Raw genomic sequence first — 13,228 nt, 5'->3', positions numbered from 1 at the left:
GTGTGTTTTTCTTTTCAGTGCTCTTTCTGTAGGAAGGCTCTATCTGTAAACTTTGGGAAAGGCTCAGCATGCCTGCTGTCAGCGTGTGGAGCAGGCAGAACATCAGGGGGTGGTGCAGGTTCCTGAGGGCAGCGGTGGGCTTCCACGCAAACTGGTTCCACGCTGACAAAACAGACCAAGCAATGGTAGCTGTGCTTAGCTAAGTGTAGGTAATGTGTATTATCACAGTCTGAACAACTTGAGCATGTCAATGAGCTCTAATTTAACTCCAGATGGTCAGGAAAGAGTTGTCAGGGATAGCCCACTTGCTTGTCTGTTGGCTGGGGTGTGTTGGTCTGTGTGATCTGCTGTACGAGGGAATAATGCTGTGGAGTGGCAGTGCTTCTTTGAAAAATCAGCCTGCATCTTCAACAAGAACAGTGTGACTTGTTCTGCTTATGCTGTCTTAAAAGTAGAAAAGAAAATGAAGGGTAATAAAGAAATCAGATCCATTAAGCTAAGGCTGGGTTCTATTTTTGAAAGGAGAATTCAGCGAGTAAGAGTAAAGATTTTTTATGCTTTTTGTTTGTGTTAGGATGCTTAAAGAAGTAAATATTAGAAATTTTTTCCTGTGTCTTGCAGTGTTAACTTATTTTTTAGGAAAATTGGATTAAAGACTGAGGACAGTCGAGCTGTGAAAGTTTGTGATGCATCTCCTAATTACAGGAATAATTCTCTGTAGATCAGTGTGGGTTTTGACACTTACATGGCTGCAGACAAAGCTTACACATACACAGCAGATTAGCAACGGATTGATCTTGCAGAGTTTTAAGTGTACCAGATATGATCTTATATGGCATTTTAGGTAAATGCCTAACCTCAAACTTCTGAGAAGCCTCAGTGGCATTGTGACGATTGCCCTTCTGTTTCTAGGATTAGGATTGTATTGGTAAATCTGCATTCTCTTCCCATACGGTGTTTTGCAATTGAGGACACATGCAAAGCCTAACCACTTAACTGAATATACCTTCTAAATTGCTGATGAAAAAGACTCTGCTTTGGAAGATGGAAAAGCTTGTCTTACACAGCTTGTAAACTGTGTTAATCTGTCTTTGACAACATAAATTTGGTCCAGAACTACCAGATGCTGCAAATACTCGTACACTTGCTGTTGAATCAAATATTTTATTTTTATTTTTTGAGTAGGTGCGTGATGAAATAATTACTGGACTCTGTCGTCTCCTCTGTGTCTGGAAGGAAAATCATACCAGGCATCAACTTTGTACTTACTGGGGAGAGGACAGAGCAGAACAGAGATGTGATAGAACATTGAGTAGCCATTGCCCATTGCCTGATACTCACAGATCTCTGCACCGCTACAGAAGGGGCTGGGGCTGCAAATGATAAAAGCTGATGATGTGGCTTCTCTGTGCTATTTGCTCTCATCTTTTCCTCCAGGGTGACTGAAGACGGTGACTGAAGACAGTGACTGCCTTTTCGTATGCTCTGATATTACAGTCAATCCCTGGTATTATGGAGAAGTTACCACATTTAAGGCAAATGACAACCTGATGTTGGGTTGTATGCAATGTTTTGTTTTCAGTGTACTACAGGAGGTCTCTTTTAAGCAGATTGCACTACTGGCTAGTAAATACATTTTTTTTTTGTTTGGTTTTGTGGCAGAACAACCTTCATTCCAGCTCTCTCCAAGGCTCATATCGTTTCCTCTCCAGTTCTGTTGGCAAAGTGAAGCCATGGCCAGAACTCTCAGTCTCCAAAAGAAAGTTTTTTGAGGAGTGCAAACAGAGTTTAACACAGGTGTCTCAGCAAGATGTTGTTCCCAGTGACTAACATTCTCCTTTAACACCTCATTGGTTTTCATGGCATTGTAAAGACATTTTCATTGTAGTGTGAAACCACACTACACGCAGTCTGTGGTTTGAGATTACTTGTGTCTGGTTACACTGTCTAGAAGCAGCAAGAGGTTCAGTGGTTAGGACACCTTCTGAGTTGTTTGGGAGGCAGGGAATTGAGTGTTGTGCTTTGAGGAGAATATGGGTGTGAGCCCCAACAGAATTGGGGCACCTTTAGACCTCAGCTGCCTATTTGCAGTGGGGACTGAATGTCCTTTTTCTACATCACAGACACGTGCTTTGTTGATGAAAGTGTTCCGTGTTACAAAGTACAGACTGAGGAATGGATACTGGAAGACTTTTACCATAGAGCTATGCAGAATAATAGAAGTACAGAAAAACCTGTTTTTTGTACTATGCATGCAAGTCAAGTCAAAAAATTTAAAGCATAATCTCCTGCCTGAGCAGCTAACAAGTTTATGTTGGAAGCTCTTTGATTTGTTTCACCTTAATTTAAAGTGTTAAAAAAAACTGGAGATCTTGAATGGAAAATGTGTGATACGAGCTAAAATCTGGTAGAAGTCAGGGGAGAAACAGAGCATACTCAGAAGTATAGATTACTTCTGCCTTGGTTTAGTTTCTGGATGGTCAGAAGGCCTGGTATTTGCTGCTAAATAATTCAGGTACAGGGTGCCATTATGGTATGAGGTTTTGGTACAAATTTTCAAGGAGCATCCTTTATTAGTCTACAGTAGCTGTGATGATTTCAGGGGAGGTGTTATGGTCATCTTGTGACAGTTACACATCCATTTGGTACTGATAGAAATGCTGTCTGACACAGTCTGATTTCCTGAGGATAGTGTTAAGGTAAACTCAAACACTTGATTCTTCTTCCTATTTGCTTTGTGTCCAGTCTTCAGCTGAAGCTGTTGGGCATTTTATTCTTCCAGTTTCACACAGAGGAGTTCCTCCCCCAGCCCAAACTCAAGTATATAGTACAGAAAAGGTGTTTTAGCCAGCAGGTTTCCTGAGGCATGCCGTACAACACTGGGGGGACAAGCTGCTTAAAAGGGAGACTCAAACAGAAGCTGAGCTTTGCAGTGCAGTACATATGTGGGGATGGCCTCTCATGGCAGGGTAATTGGGGCAGCACAGGCATGGGCCTAGTTTCTTCCCACTGCACCTTGAGCAAAGGCAGGGCCCCTCAAAGTCAGTGGGAGGCTCAGTGCTGAGTGAGCTGAATTTCAGAACAGTTTCACAGTCTCTTCTAAACGATTCATATAATCTCTTGAGTTGGAAGGGGCCCTTAAAAGTCATCTAGTGCAACTCCTCTGCAGTGAACAGGGATATCTACAGCTAGGTGAGGTTGCGCAGAGCCCCATCCAGCCTGACCTTGAATGTCTCCTGGGACAGGGCGTCCGCCATCTTTCTGGACAGCCTGTTCCAGAGCCTCACCACCCGTATTGTAAAAAACCTTCTTCCTTATATTCAATCTAAATCTCCCCTTTTAGTTGGAAGTTATTTCCTCTTATCCTACCACAGCAGACCCCGCTAAAGAGTCTGTCTCCTTCCTTCTTATACCCCTTTAGATTCTGACTGGCCACCATCAGGTCTTTCTTGAGCCTTCTCCAGGCTGAACAGCACCAACTCTCTCAGCCTGTCCCCATAGGTGTTATATGTTATAATCAGGTGACTAACACCTCAGAGGTGTTAGATCCTTTAGATCATTTCTGTGGCCTTTGTCTGGATGCACACCAGCAGGTCTGTGTCTCTCCTGTGCACAGGACTCCTCATCTGGATGCAGTACTCCAGGTGAGGTCTCACCAGTGCAGAGCAGAGGGGCTGAATCACCGCCATCTACCTGCTGGCCACACTTCTTTTGATGCAGCCCAGGATATGGTTGACATTCTGGGCTGCAAGGACATACTGCTGGCTCGTACCCAGCTTACCATCCACCAGTACCCCAAAGTCCTTCTCAGCAGGACTGTGCTCCATCCTTATATCCCCTAACTTGTACTGATAATGGAGGTTGCTACGATCCAGTTGCAAGACCTGGCACTTGGGCCCACAGGTTGAGCCTGTCTGGATCTCTCTGGATGGTGTCCCTTTCCTCAGGCGTGTCAACCACACCACACGTTCATGCAGTGATGGGAACAAGAATTTCTTTCCTGAGCTGAGGCATACATCACAAAGAGCTTTGAGACAGCTCTGAATATGGAGAGAGGAAAATCCTTCTTCAACTCAAGAAAAAAGAAAGTTGCTGATTCCTCTAGACTTTGATAGCATTAGTATGTATTTTTGTTTCTCCTTAGCCTCAGGCAGCTTGGAGATGCATTTAGAGTGCAGATGTTCACCCATACCCAGTAAAAGGTGCCTGATATAAAAGGATGTCTCTTACTATATGTTTTAAAAAAAATCATTTGACTTGCAAGAAGCATAATGCCCATTTTGTGGATTGTAAATTGATTTTTTTCACTTGCTGAACATCTTGTGGTATTTGTCTCTGCAAGTGTTGTTTAACATGATATACCACTGAGCATGAATTTTGTTAACAAATGCTGTATGTGCAATAAGTGAATTCTGCAGAACTGGGTCACCATAAGGTTCTTCCCTTCTCATCTTTAAGCTCCTGAACAACTCTTGTCTTTAACTGTGTTCTTGTATCTGTTGACAGTGTATTTGGTTTTCATCCTTTTGGAAGCTAGCGAATACTCTAAATCCAATCTTGAATGGTGCAGACTAATAGTTTTCCTTAAATGTGTAGGTAACATTAAGTTTTTCAACTGGAAAATCTTAATGTTACTGACATTGAGGGTCCATAGATGAAAAAACTTAAGTCATTATTATAAATATATATGTATATATTATATATTTATAATTATTATAAGTATTGTATATTGCTTATCATACATGTCTGTGTTGGTGTTACTGTTAATGTTTGCCATTGCAAATTATCTGTGATTGTCACTTGAAGCTGATAAAGCGTACAAGACAAACACTGTGTTTGTCTGATCCTGGGATAGTGGTAATCAGTGTAAACCTTTTGACTTAAACTTACACTGCCAGTAAGTTATGTCTGGATCATAATACTGTATGTTAAATGTCCTCCTTGCAGTGCTAAGTATCATGGTGTTTGGCTAGTTTCTGATATGGAATGATTTGAAAGATGTACAGAAGAATGCAGCTTGTCGTAAGATAACTGACAGTATGATATGTGCTGTCTTTTTCAGACTAATGGACACATATCTGGGAATGGAGATGTGTATCAAGAAAGGCTGGCTCGTCTGGAAAATGATAAGGAATCTCTTGTTCTGCAAGTGAGTCATCACCTGAATTATTACTTTTTTGCCCTTGCATTCATAAGACTTTTTGTTATTATGTAATTACACTTCTGAGAATATATTTGCAATTGTGTAGTCTTGGGCAGTGATTAGAGAGCTTGCTGATACCTGAGAGCTAAGCCAGATTAAGGTGTGTTATTAGGTTGTAGTAAAAGTCTAAATGCCTTTCTTTCTATGGATCTGCTGAGCAGCTCTGTTAAGTCACCAGTGGCTCACATATGTGTCCTTAAGATCACTGTTTTTGTGGCTGTTTGCATGGTATTCACATCAGGTGCTGTACTTTTTTCAGGCCATGTGACAAAAGCTGCAGGGACTGACTGATGGGCAGGAAGAAGAGGGCAGCTCCTCAGAAACCCTGCTGTCCAGCTCTCGGGTTGCACTGGGCTTGGTCTCCTCAGAGCTCAGCCCCAGGGTGCCCTGACCAGCTGGGTTACTCCTGCCATCGGTGCTGTGGCTACCTGGCACCTCTCTGTCTGTGCAGGCATGCTGCAGTCCCCAGCGTCCATCCAACGTGGGGAATGCCCATGAAAGCATCAGGGCTTTCCAGCCAGCTTGTCCTCCTTGTCAGTAATACTGCATGTTTCCTCAAAATAACCTGTTTAAAAATGGAAGGTTTTTCAGAAGCAGCGTGAAAGGGAGAAACTGTACACTGGGATGTACTGTATACAAACACTTGGAAAACAGAATAGCTAGCATTTGGTGAAGTTTAGCAATTTGGTTGTTAAGGCAGGAATTTTAGTACACTGTAAAAGGCAAAGACAAGTGTCTTTGCAACAGCCACCCTTGTGAAAACTTTCAGGACAAGTCAGACAGGGAGATGAAGAATTTCAGTGTGTCAACCAGGAGGTTGGCTGAAGTTTCCATAAGCATGAGGACGAAGCCCTCCATCAGCTTTGCTGTGCATAGCGTCCATTGCAGAGCTCCTCTGTGCCATTTCCTCCCATGGTCCCATTTTGTCTGTATCCTAGGCAGAGCTGTTACTCCCATACAGTTTTTCGGGTGATGCATACTGTACTAGTGCAAGGTATTTAAGTACAGCCCGTTATCTCTGTTGTGCAGGTAAGCGTACTTACGGACCAGGTGGAGGCCCAGGGAGAAAAGATTCGGGACCTGGAGTTCTGTCTAGAGGAGCACAGGGAGAAGCTGAATGCCACAGAGGAGATGCTCCAGCAGGTATTTCACAAGCACATTTCTGTGTTGTTGTCTTTCCTCTTAGGGAACAACATTTGCTTTTGTAAGAGCAGCGTGCTTCTGTTCAAGGTGTTGTATTCCTTGATGACACGTAACTAAGTGACAGTTTTCTGCCATGTTTGCTTTCAAGTCTTTGTACTTAGTAATGTCAAAGCTATTTTACACTGTAGGAATCCAGTCGTCCTCTCCTTTGAGCCTTTCCCCACTGAACTTCAAAGAGACTTGGATGAAAGCCTCTGGCAGGATGGGTGGATTCCCCTCACAAGCTCCCTGCTGCCCAGGGCAACTGTGATGACAGACAAGCTTTTTTCTCAGCCTGGCAGCCAACCTGTGATAGTGATCCAGTGATCTCAGCTGCATCCTAGCTGCCCAGAGTCTGTCAAATGGTTAATTGCTGTGTCCAGTGCTTCAGAGGGTGCAGAGAGAGTGACGGTTTGCTCCTGAAAGAGGCCTTTAGCTGCTGAAATAAATGACTGATTTCTTTCCCTTTGGATGAATAATTCTGTTTTGTTCCTCTTTATCTTGAATCAGGAGCTTTTGAGCAGAACATCCCTTGAAACTCAGAAGCTGGATCTTATGGCAGAGATTTCCAATCTGAAACTAAAGCTCACATCTGTGGAGAAGGATAGATTGGACTATGAGGACAGATTCAGAGATACAGAGGTGAGTAAAAACCACAAAATAAATTATGAAGGCTGTGTACATTTCACATTATCAGAACATCACTGGGAATGTTTTTTTGTTTTGTTTTGTGTTTGTTTTTTGCCAGACAAAGAGGGAATTCATCTTTAAGGTTAAAAACATCTGTATCTCAAAATAAAAACAATATCCCCTTTGTGTTGGTAGACCCAAGTTTTTACAAAGAAAGATTTCCCTAAGGAGATTTTGATTCTTGCCCTCAGGTTTTCAGGCAGGTGGCATTTAGGATGAATTTAAATACAGCTGTGTGAGTGCCTTGCACTTTTCCATCCCAGCTTGCAGCTGTTTTCTTCTGAGTAAGGCATGTCTGTTTGAGGCAAACTCTGTGTCCATTGCAAGGACAGAAAACATGCCAACACGAATGTGCAAAAGGCGTGGCACAATGAAAAACATAACTTTTGTTTTCGGTAACAAAGAATGAGGTGACTCTGTGAGGGCGTTTTGAAGCCTCACAGACTTCAGCTCCACAGAAAGGGGCTGCAAACATTCTCCTAGCTTCGGCTCAGAGGTGCAGTGCCAGGCAGAGCTGCAGCCTGGAGCTGCCATCCTTGGAAGCACTTTCCTGAGCCAGTTGCCCTCTGTGCCCCTTGGATTGCACAGCTGACCTTTGTCTTTGAAGCCAGGGACCCAGAGCCTGCAGGTTGGCAAACTTAGTTTTTACGGGAAACTCCAAGAATTAGACTGTGGTTCACTGCAAGGGTAACATACCCTTGTCAGAAATACCTTTGAGTCTGCCAGGGAAGAAAATTTCGATCTCTGTGTTTATTAATAAGCTGAGATGTCTGAAGTTCATATTGTAGGTGTTCCAGATGTCATTCATTTCTAGAAGAGAAGAAGCTCTAATGTCACCATAGAGGACAAAGCTTGACCCTTTCACTTTGATGTGCTTTTTAATTCCCTTTCAGGTTCCTACATGTTAGCCAGTGAAATTATCAATTATCATTCATATTAAATCCTTCATATTATCCAGTTTAATTATGTTTCTCATTTCAACTTCCCCTTCTAGCTTGGTAGGTTTCTTATGTTCACCATTATTTCTCTACAAAGATGCTTTGCTTAGATCTGTTAGCCTTTCTTCCTTTGTGGTCTAGGACTTTTCCTGTCCAGATGCTCAAATACACAGCTTTTTCAAAGCTAATTATATAATTAATAGAGGTTTATAATTTATCTGTTTTTTAACCCGTTCCAGTCTTTCCACTTTCTCAGCAGACACTAGGATTTCTTTCCTTAATGAGCACAGAGGATCCAAACTGCATTTGTTTTTTGTCAGAAAATATATTAGTGAGTTCATTTAGGGAGGAGTCCGTAACCAGACGTAGTCTTTGAAGCAGCAGCCAGAGATTAAATGTGCTAACTTATGGAGAACTCTTCATAACTTAAAACACCAGCAGGCTCCTTTTGTGCAGATGGATTTTCTCGAGGAGGAGTACTATGAACATAGTTAGCATTTTCAGTACCAGTAAGGAAGCCTCTGACCCTTACAGCCTTAAGCTGTCATTGTTTTTTTGTGCCTCTCTGGCCATGCAATGGAGAGTGTGAGTAACACTATCACAGATACAAAACTGTTTTGGAAATTGGAGACCATATGTCAGCCCCATCAGCTTTATCTGTGGGTCTGTGCAAGGAAGAACTGTTGCTTGCTTGTATGGAGGGATCTGTCTCTGGATCAGAAGAGGACCATTGTGTCTTTTAGGAATTCAGTAGAAGGGGAGGCGGAACTGTTTAGTATTTTTCTTTTTCCTCTGCTTAATTATGTGAGGTCTGGCTGTCTTGTTTGTACTAATGAGGGTCTCTGTGGAGCCTGGTGAATCCTCAGTGTGATTTTTCTGCCTTAAAACAGCTGAGAAAGAATGTGGTTATAGTTATCATGCTTTAGATAACCTAAGACATGAGAGATGTCTCTTGTTGCATATGAGGATGAGTAATTGAAAATATTTTTAGGGCAAAGCATGCTATTACGACTCCTCTTTAGTTCTGTTTAGCCCTTGGGCGAATTGTACAGTATTTTTGGTGACCAGTTGCCAGCAATAAAGGATTCAGTTATGCGAGGCCCATATTAAACAGAAGATTTTTAGTTTCCATTCCAGGATTTCATGCTCTTGGTTGCAATATTAGTCTGTTATCTGACGTAATGAGTGCATCTTGACACTTCTGTTAATCTTCTGTTGTGCTAATTTTTTTTTCAAAAAAGGATAATAATTTTGTGGGGTTTTTTTCATGCATTTTGCTTTCACCATGGCTTTTTGAATATGCATAATTGAATATGGAAAATATGGATTTCCCTTTCCCCCTCCAGTATTTAAAAAATCATGTAGTTCAAGTGATAAATATGTAGGGAACAACTTTAGCAGCTATTGCCATGTAGGATGTTTTGACGTTGGATCATAGCATAGCAAAAGTGATGGCTGCAGGAGAGAAAATCCAAAACAAATTGTTGTAGTGTCAAAACTGATTCTTAGACCTGGGAATATAGATTTGTTAGAGATCTTCAGCACTTTGCATTGTTGAGGAGCAGCTCAGTTAACACTGACATCTGTGTGTACTTATACTTAGTGATGTGATTTATAGAAGTTGTGGTTTGAAGCATCAGTAAGGAATTGCATATGTATCCAAATTAGTCATACATTAGTAGCAGTAGTAGTTATTACCATCTTCAAATGTTCTACATTTTCAGATTCATTGTGGTTGTAGTAATTGAGCTTGGACTGTGCTAAAGAAATATAGATTGTGTTCAGTTGCTATTAGGTTTATCATGCATGTAAAATGATAACCTGAGTTCTCTAAGCTGGGAAATGTGGAATGGAGCTGGAAGGTATTACCAGGGACCCACACTACTCTTGCTAGTATGAAAGCCATTATGCGGCAGTGTGAGTCCTCTTCTGTTTTATAGGGTGCTCAAAGAGTTAATCTTCTCTTTTGAACAGTTTCCTAGTAGAAAAAGGCACTACAGTACATGTTTAGGAATGGATTTTGATTTTTTTATGTTTTTACCTCGCAAGTCTAACACTTACCTGGTATCCATACTTAAACAAAAGGTTAGTGCAGTAAATGTGAAGCAGAAGCCTGCTGGATGTCTTGGAGTTGTGCAAAGGCCACAGCTTTCTGGTAACATGGTCCCCTTCAGAGCAGAGGGGATGATTTTCCCCATAAACTGTGGCTCCTATTCTCTGTCTCACATTGAAGCACACTCCGTCCTGGCTGTTGCACTGGTTTCCTATTTTGTCTGTTTCCTGATCTGAAGGATGGGGAATTTTGGAGAATGATGGCTTTACACATAGATGCAATGCAACCTTATGGTTCATTTAACTTCTGCAGGTAGGGAACGCTCAGATTCAGTGTCTAAACCTGGTAGGTCTCTCCACGAGGAAGTTCGGGACACTGAACTGTTCTGAAGATCTCACAGGCTGTAAATAGTGGCTCCAAGTTTCTTCTAAACCTTCTAAAGTTTCTTCTAGGTTGAATTTGCAAAACTCAGAAATAGTGGCACCACTGATGCTTTAACAATGTGCTTTGGAGCATAGAGAAACCAGTGATGGCACTTTTTCTTCAGAGCTTAGAAGGTCTCGTTTGAGTGACGGAAACTTGGATTCATACTATAATCTCCTCATATTTTCAAAAGGCAGTTGAGCAGCCTGGCACACAGGAGGCCTTCTTTGTCAAAAGCCCAGGCAATGCATCTGCAATTGATTTCTCTTTTTTCCTTTGCCCTCTTGTATTCAATGCAGTAATGCAGAAAAACTGAGAATTAAGGTCCCTGGGTATCCAAAAACTTGAGAATTGCTTAACTATGAATTTGGATGATATGTTCACATGCATGGAGTTTCTTTTACTGCTGCTGTATTTTTATGGTCTCACCAAGGTGTCTCTAGACAACTGTCACTCTGTTTACTGATTTTTCTTCTTGTTTCTGGTCTTATTTTTTCCTTCACTCAGGATTTGATCCAGGAGATAAATGAATTGCGATTAAGAGTAGGAGAAATGGACAATGAAAGACTACAGTACGAGAAAAAGCTTAAAACAACCAAAGTAAGTGAGGCTGAGGGGAAGATGCAGAGATGGGTGCAAGTCATGAGTTTTAGAACTTCTTTCTCTTTTTCCCCAGTCCTTGCCTGCACCTTTCAAAATCCTGAGTGTGCTCGGGGCTGGGAGTTTCATAGTGCTCACTAAGAAAATTGGGCAAAACCTGAAAAGTGATTATTTCCAAATTTCATGTTGTGGTTTTCGGTTGCTGACATTGTTTTTGTGAAGGATAACTAACCACACAGCTGGTCATTAACTGTAAATACATTATTGGTTAGACCCTTGATTCACCTGTACGTCAAGTAGTACCAGTTGCAGTGCATAAAGCATGTGCTATGTGTGAGACCAAAGCTGAGTGTTTCTTTTCCCCTAAATATGCTGAAAATCAGCCACTCATGAAAACATTCCCCTAACTTATTATAGCAGGTTTTTTTCTGTTTTGTTTTGTTTTTTCCTGCAAGTTTCTGACTTCTCTTTGCCATTTAGCTTTGTCTCTTTTCTGTCTTTAGTTTTCTCTCACTCCTCTATCTCTGTTACCAGTCTTTAATGGCCAAACTTTCTAGCATGAAAATCAAAGTGGGTCAGATGCAGTATGAAAAGCAGCGGATGGAGCAAAAATGCCAGATGCTAAAGGTGTAGTAGTTTGTGGGTAACATTTGGCCTGTTTTGAATCCTTCATGTTCCACCATTTTATGGTCTGTCTTGCATTGTGCTGTTGTGCTCTGTTCTTCATTGATTGCTGTGTGTTGATATGCAGTGCTCCCTTTCTCATTAGATTGCAAAGCTCTTAGTATAGATATTATTTTTAAGCTTTTATATCAGATGGGAGAGGATTTTAGTGTCATGAACTTTGCATGGGTTATTCGTAGTTTAATTAAGCTTATATCAAGTTCATTCCTGTTGCAAGGGAAAACAGTCTCTTCTGTAATTTGCCTCCACTATTCAAACGGAATTTTTTCTTACTTTTTTTAAGAGAACATTTATTCATGAAAACCAGCTAGAAAACAGTGACTCTCTTTCACTGTCCCCTCTCCCAAATGTTAGTTTATGTATCATGTTTCTAATCGAGGAGAGATAACATAGCATCAACAACTACATGCAACTCCTGTTGCCGTGGATTTACCAGTAAATAGCTTTCATATGACTAAGAGGGGGTCTTGTTTTGGAAAAGCACAGGTCTTAGAGTGTCAGAAATCCCATCAAAATCAGTACCAACTTGAAGTATTGGAGGATTGTTTGGGCCATAGTTTGGGTTATCACTTCCATGCATATTTGCAGTAGATTGTTTGAGGGAAGAAAAAACCAACATCACCACAGTATTCTAGTTGATTTGTTCCTTAACAGATTTAACTCTTAAGTAAGAGCTATAAATACCAAAATTGAGTTTTGTTTCCCCCAAATAAATATTAATTTTGTTTACAAATGGAGCAAATTAAATGTTCAGTGTTGGGTACCTTTGCTTTGGGGGTCCTGTCTCGATGGTGCTGTTGCAAAAGATATCTTCGGACATGAGAGAAACACTTTACTAAACTGACTCAAATTTTAAAAAGCTTCTTGCATGGATCCATGCCAGTCACTTGCTGGGTGCAGATGGTTAGATATAAGTTATAATTTGACAGCATTTATCTAATATACCCCAACTCCCCCAAAACACCATCTGTCTTGTTCCCATGAATCTCAGCCCTAAGCCTTCTCTCCAAATGCTTGATCAGCAAACCTGAACTGTGGCAGAGGTACCATGTTTTTGTCTGAACTGCTTTTCAGTATGTGTTTATGTGCTTGATGGCAGTACAGTTGTTTTGTACAAGCAGTGTTTGTTTCTGAAACTGTCTCAGCCTGTTCCCTGAGCACAGCTCTAATTGCAAATGTTAGATGGCCACTTCCACTGTCTGAGGACCTGTCCACTGTACTTCATAGAACTGAATTTTGAAAACATCTCATACGTGTATGGAAACTGTCACTGAGTGATTTTTTGTCTGTTGCAGGATGAACTATCAGCTTTGAAAGAGAAACTGGAGCAGAAGGAAGCTGAGGTAAAAAGGTTACAAGAAAAATTAGTCTGCAAGCTGAAAGGAGAAGGAATTGAAATACTGGACAGAGGTAAGAACATGGAAGGCTCTCTTAGGGCTGTGCAAAGGCACTGTG

At 41.3% G+C, this 13,228-nt stretch overlaps 1 protein-coding gene across 14 annotated transcripts in view; it reads left to right on the top strand.

Annotated features, from left to right (window-relative positions):
* Positions 1-13,228, top strand: part of PPFIBP1 (PPFIA binding protein 1) — a 98,186-nt gene that overhangs the window by 61,954 nt on the left and 23,004 nt on the right. For 8 of the 14 annotated variants that reach the window (XM_065742467.1, XM_065742459.1, XM_065742457.1 and 5 more), the window contains 6 exons: positions 5,063-5,149; positions 6,233-6,346; positions 6,896-7,027; positions 10,997-11,089; positions 11,624-11,716; positions 13,069-13,183. In XM_065742467.1, the coding sequence (XP_065598539.1) occupies positions 5,063-5,149; positions 6,233-6,346; positions 6,896-7,027; positions 10,997-11,089; positions 11,624-11,716; positions 13,069-13,183 (634 nt within the window). The remainder of the gene's footprint in view (positions 1-5,062; positions 5,150-6,232; positions 6,347-6,895; positions 7,028-10,996; positions 11,090-11,623; positions 11,717-13,068; positions 13,184-13,228) is intronic. The other 6 variants (XM_065742468.1, XM_065742462.1, XM_065742461.1 and 3 more) reach the window with 2 other exon arrangements.

The sequence above is a fragment of the Cyrtonyx montezumae genome, unplaced genomic scaffold (assembly GCF_038088225.1).
Source record: "Cyrtonyx montezumae isolate F1298 unplaced genomic scaffold, pur_monq_1.0 scaffold_3, whole genome shotgun sequence".
Taxonomy (NCBI): Eukaryota; Metazoa; Chordata; class Aves; order Galliformes; family Odontophoridae; genus Cyrtonyx; species Cyrtonyx montezumae.
Note: the sequence above shows the minus strand (reverse complement) of the source record. Positions and strands in the feature narration are given on the sequence as shown.